General features: G+C 45.0%; 1 protein-coding gene across 3 annotated transcripts in view; it reads right to left on the bottom strand.

Annotated features, from left to right (window-relative positions):
- STXBP1 (syntaxin binding protein 1) overlaps positions 1-24,523 on the bottom strand; it is a 67,386-nt gene that overhangs the window by 20,513 nt on the left and 22,350 nt on the right. For all 3 annotated transcript variants that reach the window (XR_002181823.2, XM_019970885.2, XM_019970886.2), the window contains exons 2-11: positions 15,918-15,967; positions 13,902-13,983; positions 10,905-10,981; positions 9,875-9,953; positions 8,570-8,673; positions 6,465-6,613; positions 4,642-4,726; positions 3,732-3,862; positions 2,114-2,221; positions 782-842 (exon numbers count right to left, since the gene is read on the bottom strand). Coding sequence is in view for 2 of the 3 variants with exons in the window: in XM_019970885.2 (XP_019826444.1) it covers positions 782-842; positions 2,114-2,221; positions 3,732-3,862; positions 4,642-4,726; positions 6,465-6,613; positions 8,570-8,673; positions 9,875-9,953; positions 10,905-10,981; positions 13,902-13,983; positions 15,918-15,967 (926 nt within the window). In the remaining variant the exon portion in view is untranslated. The remainder of the gene's footprint in view (positions 1-781; positions 843-2,113; positions 2,222-3,731; positions 3,863-4,641; positions 4,727-6,464; positions 6,614-8,569; positions 8,674-9,874; positions 9,954-10,904; positions 10,982-13,901; positions 13,984-15,917; positions 15,968-24,523) is intronic.

Genomic DNA, 24,523 nt, shown 5'->3' with positions numbered 1-24,523 from the left:
ATTATTGAATGACTACTACACACCAGGCACTTTTAGGTCCTAGAGATACAAGGACAAAAACAAACAGAAAAGAATTTTTGCTCTCATGGAGCTCACACACAGCAGAGGAGTCATTATAACGGAGTGGGTTAGCACTTCTGGAGGGACTCACAAGTGAGGGTGCACAGAGCAGGGGCACCTCCCATTGTCAGGGAAGACAATGCCTGAGCCAAAGGACAGGGACCGCATAAGGCAAGGCTGGGGAAGGAGCTCAGGCATGGCTTCAGCCGTGGTGGGTGGCAAGGAGGAGGGCGGCAGAGATGAGAGTCCGTGGGGCCCGATGACCTGGGTGCTGTTAAGGCGTACTGGGATCGGGAAATCACTAAATGATCCTAGGCCAGGGAGCAGCACAATTAGAGTGGCGTTTCCAAGAGGAATAAACACCTCTGATAACCAGCAGGGAGAAGGAGAGGCCCAGGTGAATTGGGCTATGAATTCTGTTGCTACCACAAGCTAAAAAAGGTTTTAGCGAGTTCTTCTGGCTTAATGTGTATTGTGATCCAGAGCAGTAAATGTTAATCCTCAGAGTAACAAAAAGAAGCTCTTTATAAATATTAGAAGATGTGGGTTCCAGGTCTCAATCTTGAATACAAAAAGAAGACAAAATAGTAAGAGATGAAGAGAGGACCAGGAACCCCTCTGAGCCCCCAATTCACCAGTCCTATACTGAGGTGTCCTCCTCACCCCTAGAGAGAAAGCAGGGATGAACCCAAAGGGCACTGGAGTATGGATATGGGTTTACCTTCTCACCAGTATTCATTCTCTTGCTGGAAGAAAAATCCTTCAGAGAACGGGTGACTTCCCTGGAAGAGAGAAGGAGGCAGCTAAGCTTCAATGTGGCACCAAGTGCCTCTGTATCAGGGTCCCCAGCCTCCGGGATCTAACGCCTGATGATCTGAGCTGCAGCTGATGTAGTAATAATAGAGATAAAGTGCACAGTAAATGTAACGCACTTGAATCATCCCCAAACCATCTCCTGACTCTGCATCCGTGGAAAAACTGTTTTCCATGAAACTGGTCTCTGATGCCAAAATGGTTGGGGACCACTGCCTATAAAGAGTCACACAACATCCTTCCTTTAGGACTATGCAGTGACTTTTCCTGCCCTTAGGTATAGATTTCAAGTGATTTTCTAAGAGGAGAGAGAGATATGCCACTTTCCTAATACTCTAAACCAGGGGTCTCCAGAGTTGGGTGTACAAGACAATTTGTGAACAGAAAAGAAAATGTTAGGACATCCATGTATATAATTTTACTTCATCCTTTTCAAATTTATGTTTTTGTATATGCTATCAAATATACACATTAGTACAATAAAGCATATATTGAATGTATAAATAAAATAAGATAACTGCAAATGTGAAGTAACGTTTTTCTAAAGTTGAATGATCCTCCAAGGTTTGGAGAATACTTTTCTAAGCAACTATCCCAGGCTATTAGTATTTTCTCACTGTTCCTTGTGAACTTCCTGTGGATATTATCAACTCAGTGTAGCAGAATGTGTCCTTCTGCAAAAGCAAACTTGTTATCTACAGTTTAACAGCCTAATAAAAACTTTCCAGAGTTAGAAACATTTTGAAACATTTTCAGAGCAAGGTACTCCCTTCCATATAGAGATTAGTATATGCATTGACTCTTGCTGAGAATAAGTTTAGGTATGACAACAAGGAGGAAGGAGACATACCAGCTATATATTTAAAAACAAAAACCCTAAATTGTATGTAGTAGATCTTTCAATGGAACAAACTGGCTTCAAGTGTTTAGTGTTTATAAAGCATCTTGAAATGAGAAAACGCTTTCTATAAATGCTTTCTAAAAACCTTAAAAGTAATCCTAACATGGAAAGGGTTTTCTAAATTCATGAGATTGGTATAGCCTGAGCTCAGATATCAGAAGGGATTCATCATCACTGGTTAGAAGGTAGGTGACTTAGCAGAAGCAAGGGACTCCTGCCTGCACTGGTGAGCTCTGCCCAAGGAGCCCAGAGAACGCACACTGGCGCCCAGCACCCGCGCCCCGCCGTGTCGGTGGGGTGAGCCCTGGGGCCCGGGGCAGGCGCAGGGCAGGCTCTTACTGGGACACCTCCGCGATGTGCTTGTGGCGCAGCGCTATCCAGAGGTCGTCGTCCTCGTCCAGGAGCACCTCCTTCACCCGCGCCTCTCCGATGCCGCTCGTCTCGTACCTGGACAGGAGACGTCCCACACAGTTCACCCAATCCCCTGGTTTATAACAGACCGACGCTCACACGAACGACTGCACAGCAAGCCCTCCGATCATCTGAGGTGCCGCTGTCTGCGTCAGGTCTGTGGCATCTAATGAGGCTGGTGGTTTCCTTTTTTTTTTTTTTTTGCCACACCACACATCTTGTGGGATCTTAGTTCCCTGACCAGGGTTGAACCCAGGCCCTCATCAGAGGCATGGACTCCTAACCACTGGACCACCAGGGAATTCCCAAGGCTACCAATTTCTAGGGCAGGAAGAGACCTAAAGGTCTGATCAAAGTCAACTGACTTGAAGTTCTGTTTTAAAACCCTCAGGGTCAGTTGGTAAGTGCTCCACTGGAGCCACCTGGCTCAGGTGTGCAGTCAGGTTATAGGTGGTTTTGGAGGCACTTGGAAAGGAGAGGCGGGGATCACACTTGTTCCTGGGATGGCCTGGGACACCATCCTTAATGTGTGGGACTGAAATAGCCTTTGGCAGCTGCCTGCAACAGGCCCTCAGCAAACTGTCACAAGTACAACCGTGAACATCTAAGGGAAATCGAGAATTACAGATACCAAAGGGGGAAAGCTGAGATTCAGTCATATCTTTAGAATCTTCATTTTGAAACCACTATCTTTATGGTTGAGGTTATAAAATCAATGACACGAGAACAATGTAGTCTGTTCCCATAAAAAGAAAACTATGTTTTTAGAGACTGAGTTTCTGATGACTGCTACCAAGAAAACTGTTTACAATGAAGTAAAGTGCAAATAAAACTCAGTAATACGGGACTTCCCTGGCAGTACAATGGTTAAGACGCTGTGCTTCCAAAGCCAGGGATGTGGGTTCAATTATTGGTTGGGGAACTAAGATCCCACATGCCACATGGTGTGGCCAAAAATAAATAAATTAATAAATTAATTTTAAAAAATTTGGTAAGAAACTCCTACTGGCATATTTTATCATCATATTTCATGGTCTGTAGTTAAGAAGTTTTAACTCTGAGTAAGGTACGCTCTTACACAAGTCAACAATATTAACACATCCAAACCGGCTGTGAAGTGAAGTGACATGAGCTGTGAACTAAACATTTCAAGTTCTTGTTCCCCAAAACAGGCAGAGGTTTCTAGCTGATGGTGCAGTTGCACTTTGGGACTCGAAAAAAGCATGCAGGCTTATTAGTGAGACTGTATGGGGACTTCCCTGGTGGTCTAGTGGTTAAGGGTCTGCCTTCCAGTGCAGGAGATGTGGGTCAGATCTCTGGTCAGGGTACTAACATTTCACACGCCCCAGGGCAACCAGGCCTGAAAGCCCATTCACCACAACTAGTGAAAGCCTGCCGGCCACAACTAAGACCCAATGCAGCCAAAACCAAATTAAAAAAAAAGACTGTATGAATGTACCTGCTTTTCCTAGGATTAACGACATCTGTGTCCTTAAATTAGAGGTGTGTCTGGTTCATTTGCAAAGCTGCAGTCACGTGTACTTACTTGTATACGTCATTTTCAATAGGCAGCAGGTCGTAACTCATAGCCTGAAAAGTCAGCTCATGCAGGACGGGGGAGCTGGGGTCGAAACCACGGTCCAGGATCAGGAGCTGGGAGCGTGCCTTGTCCGGGCCCTGGAAGGAAGGACACCGGGGAGGGTTTCATGAACCGCCCCATACAACTCCCGCTTCTCTGACTAGCACAGCTAGCCCTCCCGGGAAACGTGGCGGCAGGATGTGAACTCTGACCCAGAAAGCACTCAGTCCATCTACTGCTGGACAAGGAGGCCAGCACACGCCATGTGAGAATCCAGTGTGTCTGTTTCACGGGAATAGGGTCCTTTGACGCAGATCCAAAATGCAGGGTGCAAAGTGAGTTTACGAAGCAGAGCACCACCTGGGTTCCGCTATCAAAAGGGGGACCCATCACCCAACCCAGCCAGCCTGGGACGGAGCGGGTTCCCAGAACCTGGGGCTATCAGTGTGCAAGTCACGATAGTGATGGGCTAGTTCTGAGATGCATGTGATAAAATTGCACAGAACTGCACACACACACACACACACACAAGCACACGTAAAAACTAGTGAAATCTGAGTAAGGTCCAGAGATGTACAACATCATTCTTCTGGTTTCAACTCTGTTCCATTGAGGGGATTCCCATGACACAGGGCTTTCAGTGCTAACACCGGAGAAGTCCTAGTGAACAGAAATAAGCTAGTTGCTCGGCTCCACTGAACAGAACCTGTACCACCTGCCTGTACCTGGCTTGGGCGTTTGCTTCACTGGAGCTCAGTATGCACAAACAGGGGCGCTCATGCACACCCAGTGAGCAAAGAAGCCAGCTGTGCCCAGGCTGCCCCATGGACACTGTGGTCCCTCGGCAAGAGAACCACATGGGCCAGGTCAGACTTACCTCCCCCATCGTCGGGTCATCGGCTTTGTAGGCGTCGAGCTTGTCCTGGATTAGCTGAGCCAGCAAAGCGTTGTCCTTGTATTCCCTGACAAGGGAGGAGGGACGGAGGGTGAGCCACCCTGTCCCAACGGATGGCACTGTCTGCCCTCAGGGAGGAAGGCAGGACAGTGCGGGAGGGTCAAGGGAGAGATGAGCTTCATCTGTATTATTCTTTTACAAGAAAATATAACTCAGATTACATGTACGGTTAAAAAGGAAAAAACAAAATACTTAGCTCAGTGCCTGGAATGTAAATGATTTTCTAGTTTCTTAAAAAAAAAAACAAAAACAAAACCATCCAAGTGGAAACAGAGGGGGTCTTCCCAAGCAGCTCCAGTTAAAACAGCCACACTTCAGCAGAGTGTGGACACAGCCACGTGTCCTTTCCCCACCGTCAGGCTATCTCAGCCTGACCTACTTGATCTTCACTTCCCTCAGTTCAAATTCCCTTGGACCCTGTTTTGTTTTGTTGGAAGTGACATTTCCGCTGGCAGAGCTATAAGATGCAAGTTGAGAACCTCTGGACCTTCCCTCTTGGCTGAGCCTCCAGCGCCTCCTAAGTTCCTCTGGGTGATGTTCATCATGTGGCTGCTGCCCACCACCTGGCCGCTCTTAGTGCAGAAGCAGCTCCACCCCCAGTCCCATCCTCCCAACAAGTGAGCTCCCAGCCCTCGTTTTTTAACTTCTGCCAGGCGTCTGTCGGTGAGGACCCTGGTGGGGGGAGGGTTGTCCTACGGGTGCCCATCCCCAGGGACAAGAGGTGATGAGGCGCCTTGGCACTTCCCGATCAGGCCCTCCACTGCTCTGGCAGCATCCCGCCTTCTGGTTGCTTCTCCTTGCATGACTGTGACCCCTGCACTCCCACGCCTCTGTGTTCACTCCCTCAGAGGCTGCCCAATGACAACCACTGAAGGGCATGACCCCAAACCTGGCACCCAAGGCCTCCAGAAATGGTTTTCCCGTGCCCTGCTGCCTGCACGTATGCAGGGTGAGACTGCCAGCCCTTCTCAAACTTCCCCTTTCTTTTCCAGGGTCATGCTTCCACTCATCCCAACTGTCCACACAAAATGCCCCCAGCTCCTCATCGGTCTACGGAAATCCCGACCTGTCCTTGGCTCAGATGCCGCCTCTGCTCTGAAGCCGGGCTTGCTCCTTTCTGGACGCCCAGGCCCGTGGCCTGCGCTGCCCCAAGGCACTGGTCCCGCAGGCCTACGCTGCAGGTGTGCACAGCTCGGATGTACATTATGCCAGTACACATCCTACCTGCCCGCCTGGGTCAGGGGCTTCCAAGGGCAGAGGCTGTGTCTTCAGGTTAAGCCCCCAACCTAGCACTTAGCACACAGCAGGTAAATGACGAGTGAATGACTCGATCAAATCTGAGGACTGTGTCCTTTGGAGAATTATTTTCCTTGTATTTTATCTTACCCTGAAATGTCTTTTTCAAAGAGTGTATTTGTTTTAAGGCAGATTCTTTACCATCTGAGTCACCAGGGAAGACCCTTTTTAAGGTTAGAAAGAGATAAAAAACTGAAGGAAATCTGGCTTACAGTTACATGGGGGTTTGTGCTTGGTTATATAACTGAATATATGTATTCCATGCCCTTTTCTGCATGTATTAGTATAGTTCACATTAAAAATTTAGAAAATAACAAAAACATTGGAAAATAGTCAATGTGAGATGCTCAGATCTTGACCCTCTGGAGACAACTGCCAGAAAATGGGAAGGCCAGAGGAAGTTCCTCACTTGGGGGGGTCACCGAAGGCAGCCTGGGGTGCAGCCTTACCCCCGGTACCGCACGGCTGGGTACTCCTTCAGGGTGGCGCACAGAGTTGCGATCTGCTCCGCCAGGCGCTCCAGGATCGGATTCTTCATCTGAGCCTTGTGGGGACTGTAGAAGCTTTGGAAAGAGTCAGCAGAGTCCAAGGAATACACCTGAAAAAGGGGAAATATATATATGTATATACACAAGGACAGAGGAGCCTGGCGTGCTGCAGTTCATGGGGTCGCAAAGAGCTGGATATGACGCAGCGACTGAACAACAACATGTATATATGTATATATATAAAAACATATATATATATATATATTTCCAGAATGGTGTTCCCTCCAAGCCTTGTAGTGAGGCTACAGAACAAGTGTTCATTTATTCTACAAATACAGCTGGGCATCTGCTGGGTGCCAGGCCTTGTGTACTGGGAACTGCTGGTGGCCAAACCATTACTGTCCTCAGGAGCATGCAGTCTTGCAGGAGAAGGCAGATGAGTAAACAGTGAACAAAATGAAAAGTAAATCTTATGGTATGTGGGAAATGGTAAAGTGTATGAGAACAGAAGAAGCAGAGAAAGAATGCCCGACGGCTGGACAGGGAGGACAGGAGGCCTCCTTGAGGAGGGGACATTTGAGTGAGGGCTTGAAGGAGGTGCAGTTTCTTCCCAGGGGGCTCCCTGAGGAGGGGCTGGTCAAGCCAAGGCCCTGAGGCAGGCATGCCTGTGTCTGATGACTGATGAGGAGCCCGAGAGAGAGCAGGGGAGGGGTCTTGTCAGACCACACCGGCCATCCATTGTAAGTTTAAATAAAAGAGGGACAAGCTAGAAATTGTGCTGTGACTGTGGCAAACAAAGGAGCTTTGTGTGGATTTAATAATTTCCTATCCTCAAAGTAGTTCTTAGTATTTTTCTCTTTTATCCTTTTTGGAAGGTTTTGGAGGTTTAAAATTTCCTCTTAAACCAGCAGGCTACCAGCCATCAGTATTCTCTCAGAAGAATCTCTTGATGTGAACTACCCTCATCTTGAAAACCCGAGGTTAAAAAAAAAAAAATTATCACTTTTCATGGCTACCCACTCCAGTATTCTTGTCTGGGAAATCTCACGGACAGAGGAGCCTGGTGGACTAGTCCACGGGGTCATTAAGAGTTGGGCACAATTTAGCAACTAAATAAAAAAATATGTGCACATGTGACATACAATAAACCAAACATAAAAAGACAAAAACAGATGAAATACAATATGGTTGAATATGCTCAAGTTGTATTTTGTTCAATCCAGGTGGTGACAGGGCTCACTGAGAGGAAAAAAAAATTCCTGCCCTTGGCTGAGAATAGGCTTTAGGCCAAGTGAGAAGGGAAGGAGACTGTCTTTTGAAAATATTCACACTTTATTTTTTTCCATGTCTTCTTATCTAAGAATTCATCACTCTCTGGCATCTATTATTAGAAGCTGATCCATAAAGCCCTGATATGCCACAACCATCTCTTACCTCTACAAAACGCACAGAAGTTGTGCTATTTTTTGCTTTTTGATGAGGAGGAGGCATTTTAACAAATCTTGAAATACTATGGCATAAATTTTGTACATTCTCTCACAATCAGCTTCACTTTTACTGGTTTAACGACTTTTTTTTCCCCAAGGGGAGCAGTTTCAGCACGTGAAGCGTTAACAGCGGCTCGTGACGAAGGCTACCATCTGTTCCTCAACACGTGACAACTGAGGTTATCTCTACATAAAAACAGCCTCCTTTGCAGCAGATGGGTGTTGTCTGATCCCTTCCCCTCCTCTCCTCCCAGCTCCTTCTGGACTGGCTGCTTTTTACTTATTCAAGGAGTCAGCCAATAGGCGTGAACACTGAGCGAGGATGAAATGAACACCAAGAAGGACATTATGGCCGCAAAAAGTCCGAAATAACTGGAGAGTAAGAGTGAAGCATCGTGGGCAGACCCTCTAAGGACGACTGTTTCCATTACATACACATCCACTCATAAGACATCATTGAGTAATTCCTTCCCCAACTCTCTTTACTGCACCCCTGCCCCACCCTCTCTGACTTGGCTGGAGTTCCTGAGAGAATAACCAGGATGCAGGCATTCTCTGCCCGTCTCCTCGCAGGCTCACCTGGGATTCATATGGGAGAAATGCAATGTTGATTTCCGTCAGAGTCTTGATGACTTTGGCTGCTCGAGATTTTACCAGCTCGTTAAACAGGGCATCTGGACAAGCTGCCAGGATGACAAAGATGGTAGGGTTTCCTGTCCGCTTGCTGGTTCGTTTCAACATTTGCACACGTCTGGTGAATTCTTTATTATTAGGATTTTTAAAAGGCAAATAGGAAGTCCATCCCATCCTACAACCTACAGCCTCTAGGGTATAAAAGGAATACAAAACCACCTAGGAGGCCCTCCATGTAGAACAAAGAAACAACTGGCAATAAAGACTGAGATATTGAGAGCTGATTTAAAAACCCACTTTCCGATATTAAGGAGAGGAAGAAAAAGAACCAGGAGAGGTCTAGAGGGGATCAGGAAAAGGTCTATAACATAAACGAACACCCCACACGTGAGATACTTAGGAAAAATCAAATAAGAAAGATGAAATCATTGGGCAATGTGATGCAGACACTTCCGCAGGCCTTCTAAGGAGCTCAGCTGCACAGGAGACCCACTTGGTGGGGGAACCACAGTTTCTCATGACTCTCCTGGGCCAAACAAACAGCTTCAGGTCCCTAGAAACGTGTTACTGGTTTATTATTACTAATGCCATCTACCTGCTTCCTTTGCCACCCATCTTCAGAGCGTATAAAACTGTTCTCTGCAAGACCCTTTTCCCATTTTCTCAATGGTGAGTTTTGTGGGGTTTTCACCAGAGAGAACATGGGGTGAACTGTTATTTTCACACACTCAAGCTGTCCAGCCCTATTCATCTCTCTTTGTCGTTAACAAAGACTGACCAAGATGCTCCTGCGCTAGGTACCATGCACAAAACCTTCAAAAAGCAAGAAAATGGATCCTAGGACAATGATAAATTCTACCTAATACAAACACCACCAGGTCAGACTGTCTTTGTATCAACAGTTGAAAAGTAGGTGGAAATGCAATGCAGTTTATAGCGATGTCTGGAAGGCTATCCTGTGAGCACCAAGGCTGGCACTGGGAAATTCTTCTTGGCATTAAACACGCTAGCCCTTAGAAGAGGGGCTTTTTTTTTTAATCAGGAAGGACTGCATGACCTAGTAGGTTTTGTATTTGTAGGCGTTTGTTTTTCTCTCTTACACAATTTGTCTTTTGAAGAGAAAATGAAAGATCAGGACAAATGTGGGAACAGTTCATTTCTTTGCTATTGGCCTGACTTGGTTTGGGGTCAGTCTGGCTGTGCAGGAATGCTAGCCTAAAAGGCCGGGTGGCAGGTGACAGCCATACTCACAGTCAGTGAAGAAGACATGTGCAGCCCGGTACTTGGCGGTTGGCGGGTCCTTAAAGTCACTGATGAGAGAGTGGACGGACTGTGGAGAGGGAAAAAGGGAACTGACTCCGATTCTAGGAGCAAATGGGACCCACATCTGAACAGAGTCAAACCCACGCTGGTTTCGTGCTGCATGCACAAGACAGCAAGGGATTTCTGATTATAATTCAACTCATGTTCAGCCGTAACTGAGTTCTGAGGACGTGAGGATTATCTCAGAGTTTACACTAACAAAAGCCTCTCTAGCTCATTCCAGAATGACAGCAGCCGTTCTCTGCAGCCACCATAACTTGGGTTCCTAAGAAGAGACCCACAAAAGAGCAAAGTGCTCAGAAATCTGCTAGGAGACTCATTGCGATGGAGTCCTGGCAATTTAGTTGCATCTGCAGAAACTCACACATAAGCCAGTTTTTTTTTTTTTAATGAAATGAAAACTGGGGGGAATTTACATAGATCAGCTAAGACAGCTAGCAACCAAGAGCAAGGAGGTGGGCATTGTTTAGATGCTGATTTGAACCAACCACCCAAAATGGTAAGACAAGTAAATCTAAACTCTACTGGATATTGATAAAATAAATCTGGGAATTTCCTGGCGGTCCAGTGGTTAGGACTCAGTGCTTCAATCACAGGGGGCCCAGATTAGGGAACTAAAGTCCTGCAAGCCATGACGGTGCAGCACCCCCCAAAAAAGACAGAAAGAAAGGAGAAAAGAAATCTGAAAGTGTAAAATACCCAAGTTCTGGAGGTGGATCACTAGATAACGTGATCTCCTACCTAGAAAGGAGTAAATGACGTTGGCCCGGCCTGGCTTTCTACAGCAAGCTTAATGCACTCTTCATTATTCACCAGCCCCCTCCTTCCCTGCTTGTGGATTGCACGCTTAAACAGAGCAGTGTGTTAAATGCCTGCTTAACCCAGAAATGTCAGACACGGTGCCACACAGACACCAAGCCAGCACGTGTTTGACCTCAGGTCTCCTGGGAGGGTTTACCTTCTCAGAGGGAGTGATGAGATACACAGCCTCCAGGCTGGGGAGCGGCTCTCTGCGCTTGTTGATGTCTTCCACAACTAGACAACAAAACAGCAGCCCGCGATGAATAAGAGAACAGCACTGGTGATCGTGAAACTAGAAGCCACAGAGACAGGCCACCTTCCGGCTGGCGCGACAAAAATCAGCAGAGTAGGGAGGAGACTCAACGCCCCTTCCTCAGAGTGACCACATTTCTGTATCTCACCACGCTCAAGGTGGTAGAAAACCCAAAACCTCATCACATGAAACCCCTCCCACTTCCCATTTCAGTTCAAGGAAATTCCTCGATCTGTTCTGATTGAAAATGGAAACTGCTATCTCATTCTGTCAAGAACAGACTTTTGCCTCTTCCTTCAGGTTTTTTTTCCCTCATCTGTCCTAGATAATCCCAGTTCCTTTAGAATTTCCATGTTGGGTTTGTTTTTCAACAATTGGATCGTTTTATCATTTTCCTCTACCAGATGAAGACATTCCAAACATACTCTCTGGATTAAGACTATTTCTGTCAATAGTTCAAAAACTAAACAGCAAATTCTGCTTGAAGCAAACCATGGGTGTCTGATTTGCTGGTTTCTTTTACAGAATGTCAGCGAGGGGAAAGACAACCTTCTGGGAAAGGGATCATCTCACTAGTCACCTGATAAAGCTCAGGACGCATCCTCTATGCTACACTGTCCTCTGGTCCAGAGCCAGCAGGAAATCTAATGGTGCTCTTCTTCCTATGAAGGTGATGTCAGCAAATAAAAGTATCCCTTTAGAAGTATCCCTGTAACACTTACAAAGACTTTTCACCCTGGATAATATTCAAATTAAATACCAAAATTTCTCAACCATCTGTGTTATCAGGGGTTATAGATTTTTTTTTAATTTGTTTTTTAATTGGAGGAAAATTACTTTACAGTGTGTGTTTGTTTCTGCTGTACAACAAGGCTCATAGATTTTTGAATTTCATATGCCAGTAATACCTCCCCCCAAATATTTTAGGGGGGTGGTCAACACAGGCTTGCAAAATTTAAAATTTTGCCAAGTAAGGACATTTTAAAAAAAACAAAACTTCTGTGATAGGGAAGAGTATGTGTGTAGGAGGGGAGAGGTGAACCCTTATCTACTACAGGATAATGTCTAACATGATGAATCCAAAGATGATCGTATAAGCATTTACTTAGACATACCAAAAGATAACCAGAAGAAAAAGCAGAGGGGCTGCCTCTGGGGTGAGGCACCCTGGGGGATAGGGGAGGAGGAGGGAGAGCAGGGCGGTGCTTTCTTCCTTTCTAGAAGCTCATAAGCTACATTTGGCTTTTTTCCTATATTTGCATTTTTTGCTTTGATAAAGAAAAAAAAAGTTTTAGAAGTTCAATGAAGAAAATAACTTTGCAAGCTCAAAACAGGGGCAAGCCAGGTCTTGGACCACTGAATGACAAAAAGTCACACCAAAAATTCCATACTCCCATTTACAGGACTATGGCTTTTGGTGACAGATAAATTAGATTTGGAAATGTGTCTTTATTTTTTTGTTTTCTTTTCTTTTTTAATTTTTTTTTTGTAGAAATGTGTTTTTAAAAATAAAGGAGTCACATCCCAGGTGTGGTGGTAGCCCACATATTGTTTTATATATATATATAGATAGATAGATAGATAGATAGATAGATAGATATCGATTGGAGCTGCATTGTTAAGAGATATGTTTCACTCAACGTTTTTTAGGAGGAAAACAAAGGTTAACTTCCTTGTTTGAAATAATACCTCAAAATAGATTGCTTTTCTATCAGTGCTGTTTCACAGATTAAAATACATGATCTCTCCTGAAAGGAGCCCCCAGGTAAGACCTGAGCTGCTCACAAATGTGAAAAAGAGCTTGGGACGGAAGCCAGGAGGGCTGCATCCTAGTCTCAGGTATGGTGCTGCCCAGGGACCTTGAGCAGGGGATTTATCTTATTTCAAAAGCCTATTATTGTGAAATTCTAACACACACTCCAAAGGGTTGATTAAACATAAATATACACATAATTGCACAAGCACCACCCCATCAGGAAGCAGAACACATCAGCGCTGCAGAAGTGCCCCCCCTTTTCCCCCTTCCCTCATCATCCACACCTCTCCTTTCCCCTCAAATAGAACCACCATGGTGACACGAATGGCGATCACTTCTCTTACAGTTAAGACTCACTTATCCCTACATTTCAAAGCAGTATGGCTTAGCTCTGCCTGTTTTAGGATATTATGTAAATTAAAGCACATTGTTAAGGACTCTTTCATATCATGTTTCTTTTGCTCAACATTGTTTATCAGATTCATTCCCATTTTGGAATGAGCGAGTAGGTAATACTCATTCCTTTTCTTCGCTATGTAACATTCTGTTGTGTGACTGTCCCACGATTTATTGTACCATTCTACTCCTCATGGACCTTTTGGTTGTTCCCACTTTGGGGCTACTATGAGCAATGACCTGTGAGCCTCCTGGGCACACATGCCTGAGTTGTCTAGAACACACATTTAACCGCAGACATGCTGGCTTACAGGACCTGCATGCCTCAACTCTCCTAGACACCTCCCAGGTTTTTGAAAGTAGCTGTACCAACTCATCATATCAGAGTTCCCTTTCTCCTATATCCTATCACTTGGCATTATCGTAGTGTAAACACTCCAATCTGAATACAGAGCAGTATCTCACTCTGATTTTAACTGCATTCCCCTGACCACTAACGAAGGTGGGCAAGTTTTCATGTATTTACTGGCCATTTGGATTTCATCCTTTGCTAGGTGCCACTTTTTTCCCGTTGGCTGGCCTGCCTTTTTTCTTAACTGAGCCTTCCTTTTGGCATCCTTTCACAGATACCTAACGGGCACCTAACACTGGATTGGAACCTAGGGATTTGGTGATGAACAAGAAAGCCTGGGGTCTAAAGTCAAGCAAGACAATAACGAACAGGGAGGAGAACACCCTACAACACTCACTTGTTATCCCCTCGGTCATGATGTCCGTCATCTTACAGCAGGAGGAGAGCATCCTCATGCTCAGCTGGTCCACCACCAGCACCTGGAAGCAAAGGGAACAGTTCACACCTAGAAGCAAAGGAAACAGTTCACACTGGAAGCAAAGGGAACAGTTCACACCCGGAAGCAAAGGGAATGGTTCACACCTAGAAGCAAAGGGAACAGTTCACACCCGGAAGCAAAGGGAACAGTTCACACCTAGAAGCAAAGGAAACAGTTCACACTGGAAGCAAAGGGAACAGTTCACACCCGGAAGCAAAGGGAACGGTTCACACCTAGAAGCAAAGGGAATAGTTCACACTGGAAGCAAAGGGAACAGTTCATAACCTGGAGGGCACCTGCTGTGACGCTTGCCTCCGCACAGCGGACCACATCAGACTTCAGGTAGAGCCCAGAAACAGAATTCTGAGTAATCGAGGTTTCCTAGGGGCCAGAAGTTTGCCAAGATACACGCTAACCTTTATTTCCCTACCAAACCTAAGCTTCTAGAAGAGTCTGCTCTCACTAACATGACTTGATTTTTCAAACTTAAAAAAATTAAAGTTTTTTGATGACAAAGAAAATAATTACTCATAAAAATGCAAAAGAAAAAGAAAAAACTTTCATACGCGGCACCCACACTCAGAGCAATCCAGACTTTTTCAGTGCATAAACTTTCTCTTTAGGGGAGAATGAACACTCGTGCCACCCTGACGGATAGAAGGCGAGGTCTCTGTTGCAGACATCATCGGGATGGACTGGCACATGTGCTGTCCAGGAGTAAACTCTACCTCAGTCTAGAAAAGAAGGATAGGAACATGCCATCCTGGTTGAAAAGCATTATACCTGCAGCTCTTCAGCAACCCTTTCCCATCTCCATCTGACCCACAGTGGAGAGAGGAAGCTAAAATAAGGTTATTTTCTCTTCTCCTTCTTCAAAGATATAAAGCCAGGCAACAGGAGCTAGAAAAATGTGGGCCCCAAAGCATTTTGCTGTAGCACGAGGACCAATCAGGTTTCATTTCATGAGGCAGCTTCCCCAAGATTAGTTTAAAATTTTCATATCCACACGTCCGTTACTGACGGGAAGGGTGAGAGAGAAAGGCAGGCAGAAAGAGTTCCCACCTACTGGCCTCCCACCCTGGGTGTGAAGATGGAAGCTCTAGCTAAAATGTGATCTCATGTTTATGAGGTTATGTTTATGAGGTTAGGGTAAGACTTTAAAAGCTTCCTGGTGCCAAGCTGTTCCAAGGCCCAATGAACTTGAGGCTCCAGACTGCAGAAAAACTCGGGGGCAAGAATGGTTAGCCCTTCGACAACACACACAGAAGTTCGAGTGTGCCCTCCTGGTCACTCCAATGCCTAGTCCCAGATGATCAGAGGGTCCTTCAAACTCTGACTTCCTGGATGGAGGACAGCACGATTCTGACTTGTATCATCCACTCCCAGGACTGAGGTCATAATCAGTTAGATTGACTTAAATATTTGTTTCAGGTACACAACAGTTTCCAGCATTGCTCTCAATGTTAAATGAACAAACAAGCTGACTTGGTTTGTCTTGTGTAGCTATAGACAGACAGGAATAGGCCAGATGAGGGCTTTTCAGACCATTGCATGGGCTCCAGGAGAGGCTTTAGGGCCACCGGAGGGGCAAGAAGGGTCCCCTCCTGTCTCCCATAGCAAGTAGAATAATTCCACCCTCTGCTTTAATCAATGGGTTCCAGGTAAGATCCTGTTTGAATTAAAGGGTTCCACTGCTAGAATGCCCCACCAGGTGATCTTAAAGATAAGCTTCCTGATCCAGAGATTTCCTAACCAGGATCATATACATAGAAGGCACAGCAGATTACCTTTTGAAAGTTCAGAAGCTTTTTTGTATTCTCTGGATGCAGCAAAGGTCCTCATTTCTCCCCTGCATGCCTCTCCCCAATGCCACCCCATTCGTATTCTTCCCCATGAACTCACCTTCAAGGTCATTCATTGTGCTCTTCCACTTACCTTCCATTCTCCCTTCTTTTTCACCTTCTTTATCACATCATGCATGATCTCTAAAAAGGAGAAAAAAAGGAAGGAAGCAGGGAGGGAAGACAGGAGGGAGGGAGGGAAGGAAGGAGGAGAAAAAATTTAATGTAATTTCAAGGACTTCCAACCCCTGCCTATGAGACAAGGTCATCTTCCCTCCATAGACCTTGTTCTCCTGGGTCATGCAAGTCAACCAATCTGTCTACTGGGCCATAATCAATCCACCATAAAGACAGTTCTCTTCCTGTGTCCTCGATTCACTGGTTCTCAGATTTTCTGGTCTCAGGACCCCTTTACATTCTTAAAAATTGAGGACCCCACAGAGTGTTTGTGTATATGCATAAATATCTATTGACATGTGCTGTATCAGAAGTTAAACTGAGAAATTTTAAAAAATGTATTAATTCAATTACAATAACAAACCCATTCTATGGTAACATAGTTGCATGCCATTAAAATGCTATATATATTTTCCATAATAAAACAATTTACTGAGGATACTGGCATTGTGGTACATTTTTGCAACACTTCTCAATGTCTGTTTTCATAGAAGACAGCTGGGTTCTCCTAGCTGCTTCTGCAATTTATGAAATATATAGCATTTGGGAAACTCCACTGTGTGTTTGCAAGAGAATAAGAGCAAAGAGGCAGATAACATTTTAGCATTATTATGAAGGTAGTTTTGACCTCAAATTCCTGAAGGGTCTAGTGTTTCAGAATCACGCTTTAAGATGAATGAGTAAAATTCTGTGACAATGCCCAGGCCACATAAGCTACCTGCCTAAGCTCCAAAAACAGGTGTGAAGAGCAGTTGTGATATCCTTCCAGTTCTAAGCACATCTTTGGGATGCTCTCAAATCCCGAAACAACATTTTTGTAAGCCACAGTTTCTGTAATGCCATACCACAACCAAGTCTACCTGGCCATGGAAGATTCACAGGAAACAGCGCTTTGCTACTCTTTTCAAACCCAGATCACTCACAGGCCTAGAAGGAGTCAGAGGCTAAGAACTGTCATTAGCAACTGTGCTTCAAACATTTAGCTCATTCTCCAAAGCACGATAGTCCCCTAACTCTGCTTCTATCTCCAGTTATCTGATATGTCATAAAAGTATTCTAAAAATTTTCAGAGCTTTTTACTTGATTATAAAAACCCACATAATTATTGCAGTAAACTTGGAAAACACAGAAAAGTATAAAGAGGAAAACACCAGTTTTCCTTTTTTTCCAGTTATTCCTTGCATGCTATAAAAAAATCAAAAAGAAAAATTATTTGTAATCTTGCCAACCTGAAATGCATAATTGACAGTTTCCTACTCTCTTTTCCCATGAACTTTTACACAGCTGATAACATGCTGTATATATAATCTCATATTATGCTTTTTTCTCATTACAAAAACTCATTTCTCCATGTTAATAAAAATGCTTCCTAGGATCTTAAATGCCTGCATAGTACTCCCTAATCTAGCCAACAATTTCTCAACAGTCATTCAGATTATTTCCCATGGTTCAGTGTGGTGAAAAACTGGGAACAAATATATCCAATAAGCCAGGGGTTACGTTAATTAGGTTACATTTGTGCAATGGATACTATGTGCCTACGAGAAATAATGATCTGGAAAATACACACTCCTTTACTCAGTATCACTGTTTACTGGTCCCTGGACCCAGCACCAGGGATGAACAGCAGCAGACACGTCTCCTTTGGAGTTTACAGGCTAGTGGCAGAAGCAGGCAAGACAGAAGGGCGATCGCAGCTTCTCCTCACAAATGCTCTGAGGCAAACAGATAAGGGCAGCAGTAGAAAAGAAAAATCCTAGTGTGGGGAGCTACCTTTAAGAGGGGGTCATACAAATGTATGGATACCAAGGAGGAAAGCTGGGGATGGGATGAATTGGGAGATTGGGACCCACATATACATATACTACTGACACTATGTATGAAAAAGATAACCATTGAGAACCTAAAAAAGAGAGAGAGAGATACAGGAGGGATCAGGATTAAAAAACAAACAAACAAAACCCAGGGGGAAAAAAGGCGGGGGTGGGGGTGGTGTGTGTGGTACTTCCCTGGCTGTCTAGTGGTTAGGATTCCATGCTCCCACTGCAGGGGGTGCAGGTTTGACTCCTGGTTGGGGAATGAAGATCCTGCACCACAAGGCAAAAAAAAACGGGGAGGGTGGGGTCCTGCTTGGCCTCTTTGAGGTAGACCCCAGTCCCTCAGAAGGAGCAGGGGGAGGCACAAAGGCTGGAGGTGGAAAAAGGAAAAAGAAGTTGACAGCTTCTTGGAACTAAAGCTGGTAGGAGCTGAGGCTGGAGGCCAGATCATGCGGGACCTTGACGGGAGTCTGATTTTCTCTGAAGGGCACTGGAAAGCCACGGAGGGCAGGGACGTCACCTGCTGTATTGCGGGAGATGAGACTGGAGCGGGGGCAGGGCGAGAACTGAAGCAAGAGTACAGTCGGGACACCTTCCCAAGGGCCCATCCATGGCTGCTGGCAGTGGAGATGAGGAGGATTGATGTGGACCATTTTTAAAGCCTTTATTGAATTTGTTACAACATTGCTTCCATTTTATGTCTTTGGTTTTTTGGATGCGAGACAAGTGGGATCTTAGCTCCCAGACCAGGGATGGAACCCACAACCCCTGCATTGGGAGGTGAAGTCTTAACCACTGGGCCACCAGGCAACTCCCAAGAAGTGGGTGAATTTCCTTTTATTTGGAGGTAAAGCCAATAGGGCTTGCTGCTGAATTGGGTGTATGGGAAAATAAAGATAAGAAACACAAAACTCCTAGCTTTTTCATTTAAATAAAGAAATTTACGTAGCCACAAAATATTTAGAGGGAGAAGAGAATTGATCTGTTGGAGAATATGCAAAGTCCTTTTTTGACTAAAGACTGAGATGACTAAGATGTCTGAGGTGGAGATACAGGGTAGGGGAAGCTTGAAAGATTGACCTTTAGCCACAGTTTAAAATCTGGGTGTTATTATCAATTAATGGTATGAGGAAAGGTTGGATAAAGTCCCAAACTCTTGGCCTTTCCTGGGAGCTCAGTGGTGAAGAATCTACCTGCCGATGCAGGAGATTTGGGTTCAATCCCTGGGTCAGGAGAAGGAAATGGCAACCCATTCCCATACTCTTGTCAGGGGTTGCAGAGTCGGACATGACTTAGTGACTAAACACCACCAACAATAAATATGCTGAGCTTTTGATAAATTCTACTGAATTATTTTCCAAAAGCACAATTTACGCTCTCATCAGTGCTCTGACTGGCTCTCCAAAATAATGTACTATTAATAACTGATAAAACATATCTTGAGTTTTGTTTACAAATGTAACAGTGGAAGAGGGTATTATTACACTATCTTTTGTGTATTAATAGGGTTTTTTTGTTTTCCTGCTACACAAAATTAATTTAAATTCAAGTCACCTTTTGATAGGTGAAGGCAGAGATATAATCAGAAAATCAGAACAAGGATCACAAGCCCTAAAGACTGAGAATACACTCTGGGTTCAAGCCTTCTTGCCTGGTGATTCCTGTTCTGAAATTCTCAGGGCCTGTATTTGTTGTATTGTTGTCAGTCAGTTCTAATCCTGCCCTACATTTTTCTAATCCAATACCGAAAAGGAAACAAGGATTAGAGCCCATTTTAGCATTAAGAATCAAGTAGGTTGGGCTACTTCCTCACAAATAATCCCTGGCAATCACATTTCAACTCCCTTAGAAGTCCTCTTTGTGTGGAGAGAAACAATAAAGCTGGTCCAGCCAGAGGGTCCTATTTCTGCATTCCAAACCACGTGATTTCCAGGCAAACTGTCTGCTTCACCACCACCTGGCCTGAGCATTTGGCACAGAAGACACCAGGGCAGTATTCTTGGCTGGGAAATCCCATGGACAGAGGAGCCTGATGGGCTACAGTTCATGTGGTAGCAAAGAGTCAGACATGACTTAGTGATTAAATAACCTCAACGCTAGAGCAGCTTTAACTTCTGCATAATTGTGAGAATCATGGCCCTAGTTACTCCTTGAAGAAAAGCTATGACCAACCTAGACAGCATATTAAAAAGCAGACACATTACTTTGCCAACAAAGGTCCATCTAGTCAAAGCTATGGTTTTTCCAGTAGTCATGTATGGATGTGAGAGTTGGACTATAAAGAAAGCTGAGCGCCGAAGAACTGATGCTTTTGAAGTGTGGTGTTGGAGAAGACTCTAGAGAGTCTCTTGGACTACAAGGAGATCCAACCAGTCCATCCTAAAGACTCATTGGAAGGACTGATGCTGAAGCTGAAGCTCCAATACTTTGCCCACCTGATTCGAAGAGCCAGCCCATTAGAAAAGACCCTGATGCTGGGAATGATGGAAGGCAGGAGGAGAAGGGGATGACAGAGGATGAGGTGGTTGGATGGCATCACCGATGCAATGGACATGAGTTTGAGCAAGCTCCAGGAGACGGTGAAGGACAGGGAAGCCTGTTGTGCTGCAGTCCATGGGGTCACAAAGAGTCGGACATGACTGAGTGACTGAACAACAAGGCTAGTTACTCAGGCAGACGTCACTCCCACCCTCATGACCAAGAAAAAAATGCCTAAAGCAGCCATGTGCTATGCTGTGCTTAGTCACTTAGTCACGTCTGACTCTCTGTGACCCCATGGACTGCAGCCTGCCAGGCTCCTCTATGGGGATTCACCAGGCAAGAATACTGGAGTGGGTTGCCATGCCCTACTCCAGGGGATCTCTCCAACCCAGGTCTCCCTCATTGTGGGCAGATTCTTTACCAGCTGAGCCACCAGGGAAGCCCAAGAATACTGGAGTGGGTAGGCTTATCCTTGTCCAGTGGATCTTCTTGACCCAGGAATCAAACTGGGGTCCCCTCTGCATTCCAGGTGGATTCTTTACCAGCTGAGCTATCAGGCAAGCCCAAAGCAGCCATACTCCAATGCAAATTAATTTTAAAAAAAGAAAGAGAAAATGCCAAGGGAAGCACTAAAATTAGACCAGGGAAACTCCAGGTTCAGGCATTTGTTAGCTGTGGACCTTGAGCAAGTATAAAATTTTTTTAGGTTTCAGCTTTCTCATCTACAAAATTATAATACTCTAATGACCTGTTGTGAGGGTTAACGAGACAATATGCCTGGGAAGGTATCTGGCAGGTCTGAGGCACAGAACAAAAGGCATCACGTCACCATAAAAATATGTTATTTATACAGACAATAAAATAAGAAAATTATAACATTTCACTTCCACCAATCAAGATTTTTAATATAAAAATCCTATAAAAAATACATATATATTTAAAATATAGTTTAAAATAATCACCAAAATATTTAGATATCAAACTCTACATGTATTTCAGCAGAAACTTCTAAACTTCCTTGACCCACAATAAACATGTGAATATGCTTTGGAATAATGGCACCAATATATATAAATCTTAAATGCTAATATAGAATTGAACAGGAGAAGCCTTATACCACTTCTAAGGAAAGAGACGGTGACCTCTGCTTATCCAGGAAGAGATGCATTAATGCTGAAGCACAAGTCAGAGGCCCCAGACAGTAAGATATATCATGTCACAACAGGGACACTGGGCTGAATTTGGAAGCTGCCATTACTTAACACTGTTCTGAGAATTCCCTTAGACAAGAAAACAAAACAAGGTAAGAAGGACACAGAGTTATCTGCCTGCAGAAATCATGGGAATCAACTAAAAAACTAGTAGAAACATTAAAACCTTTAGGAAGGTTGTTGTTGTTTAGTTGCTAAGTTGTGTCCGACTTTTTGCAACCCTATGAACTGTAGCCCACCAGGCTCCTCTGTCCATGGGATTTCCCAGGCAAGAATACTGGAGTGGGTTGCCATTTCCTACTCCAGGGGATGTTCCTGACCCAAGGACTGAAACCAGATGTCCTGCATTGGCAGGCGGATTCTTTACCACAGAGCCACCAGATAGGTCGCAGATACAAAATAAACACATAAAAACCAAGAGGGCTTGCACATGGCAACAATAACCAGACTCCAGGAAGGCAGCTCCACTGTTTCCTAGCGCACACGGGCTGGGAATCCACGCCCTGTCAAGTCTACTCCACCTGCTGCCGGTAATTCTGCTCTCAAGCAACAGCAAGTCTGTTCTTCTTTCCCCGACGGCACTTCAGATATCTAAGGACGGCAACCAAGACTCTCCAACTGTCTTGCTCTGGGCTGAAGATCCTCCCAGCTAAACAAGCGTATCTTCCCAGGTAGACTAAGTTAAGGTTCCACAAAACAGAAAGAAATGGTTCAAATACTTGAAAACAAGCCTTCCTGGTACTCTCAAGTTCCTTCTCTTAGGAAGACCCAGGCACACAGAAACTGTTGGCAACTAACTACAAACCTCTTTAATTTTTAAAAAAAAATATTTACTTGGCTGCGCCACGTCTTATTTGCAGCATGCAGGTTCTTTAATTACAGCATGTGGGATCTAGTTTCTGGACCAAAGATCGAACCCAGGCCCCCTGCACTGGGAGCATGAAGTCTTAACCACTGGACCATCAGGGAAGTCCCCAAATCTCTCTAATTTTTTTGTCTTTATGATGTTTTAAATAACATAGAAGCAGCACATTCTTGATGAAAAATTAACAATAGAGAGATGAATAGCTACAAAGTGACATTCTCCTCCTCACCCCTTCTCCTGAGGGGAAACAAACATCCATGGTTTAGGGAATGCTCTTTCAGATCCTTTGCCAGGCACATCCAGGCAAGCACGGGGCTCTAACAGATAAATCCATGGCTCCTTGGCACAGGCCTGGGAGGTAAAACAACTTTCAACGATTCTACTTTTTTGCTGGGTAGGAACACTTCTACTGGAAAGAGTTTTAGAGACCATCTAAGGACAGAGTCATTTTGGGATTGAGATGCTCCTGTGAAACACAGCCATAGGGAGTGGGCAAGGCCACCAACTGGTCACTCCAGAGGGAAGCAGGTCTCTGGATCCCCATCCAAATGCTCTTCCCACTCCACATACTGTCTCAGGGGCCAGCAAGGACTGGACTCCGCACTGGAACCCGGCGTGCTTTTCTTTGTTATACTGCAGTGATCACCCTGACAGAGTAAAGCGAACCGACGCAGATGGGTTTTGGAGCCAGATGGTTAAAGTTCACATCCCTGCTGCGCCTCCACTTACTAGACTTGGGACAAGTGACTGAATCTGTGTCACAGTTTCCACATCTATAAAATGGGGATGACCACACATGCCTCATAGAGCTACTGTAAATGATTTGATGTGTGTGAGGCACTTAGTTCAATCTTAAAATGGTCCTCAGCACTGTCAGCTACCGCCAGCACCATCAGCATCTTTTAAAGGTATCTGACTTTCCTAATAAGGGAGAATCCAGTGATTTCTAATTGGTTTCTTATTGCTTCCCCGTGCAGTTTGTGACACGTCTTCTGTTCTCCAGTTTGTTTCTCTCCATTCAATGATGATGGCTTATTGAACATTTCCAATGTGCCAGACATCATTCCAGGCATTAGAAAAAATCATGATGAACAAGCGAAACAAGATTCCTTCCCGTAAGGTGCTTCCATCTGGTGTGGAGAGGAGAGACAGCCAATACACACAGGAGATAAGATCATTCTAGAGAGTGGTGAGTGCTCGGGGAAATTGTATCTTTTTATAATTTTATTTATTTATTTTTACTTGGCTGTGCTGGGTCTTCATTGCTTTGCTTGGATTTGCTCTAGTTGTGAGTGGGGGCGACTCTTCATTGTGGCGTGTGGGCTTCTCATTGCGGTGGCTTCTCTTGTTGCGGAGAGGCCCTAGGCTCGCAGGCTTCCGTAGCTGCAGCTCGTGGGCTCAGCTCGTGGGCCTTTGTTGCTCCACAGCATGTGGAATCTTCCCAAACCGAAGATCGAACCCATCTTCCCCTGCATTGGCAGGCAGACTCTTATCCACTTCACCATGAGGGAAATCCAGGGAGGAAATTTTAAAGGTTAAAGAACTAGAGTGTGATGAGGGTTGGGGAGAGAAGGTCCTCTGAGGGGGTAACGAGGAAGGATCAACCTAGTGAAGATGTCAGGGGGAGAGTTCTCCAGGCACAGGAAGAGCAGGTGAGATGTCCCCAGTCCGGGTCAAGGATGGGACGGACTAGGAACAGAGGGACTAGCAAGATCGGTAGGGGAGACAGTAGCCCAAGGTGGTTGAGAAAGCAGCAAGTGCTCACCAATGATTCCGTAAGTCACTCGCTGTATCCGGCTTCTTGAACACTAGGCTTCACTTACTCCCCTTCAAACGTGACGATGCCCTCCCTCTCCCTGCATCCTCCCTCTGCCTGTCTCTGGCATCTGGCATAAAATAATGATTTAGCATATGCCTGCAGGATGAATGAACCCCCTGAATGGCACAGCAGAGCAGTGCTTGCTGGGAGTGAAGGAGCAGTTCTGTTTAAGGCTGAGGAAGGTGAGCCCCAGGGCCACCACTCTCCTGACAGCTCCCCAGGAGGTCTAAGGAGTACAGACGCCCTTTCTGGGGTAAAGAAAGTGTTTGAAAATGGCTTGTGATGATGGAGGCACAATGGTGCAAATTTACTAAAAGCCACTGAACTGTA

Source organism: Bos indicus, chromosome 11 (genome assembly GCF_029378745.1).
Source record: "Bos indicus isolate NIAB-ARS_2022 breed Sahiwal x Tharparkar chromosome 11, NIAB-ARS_B.indTharparkar_mat_pri_1.0, whole genome shotgun sequence".
NCBI classification, from domain to species: Eukaryota; Metazoa; Chordata; class Mammalia; order Artiodactyla; family Bovidae; genus Bos; species Bos indicus.
The sequence above is the reverse complement of the archived record's forward strand: the minus strand, read 5'-3'. Positions and strand labels throughout refer to the sequence as shown.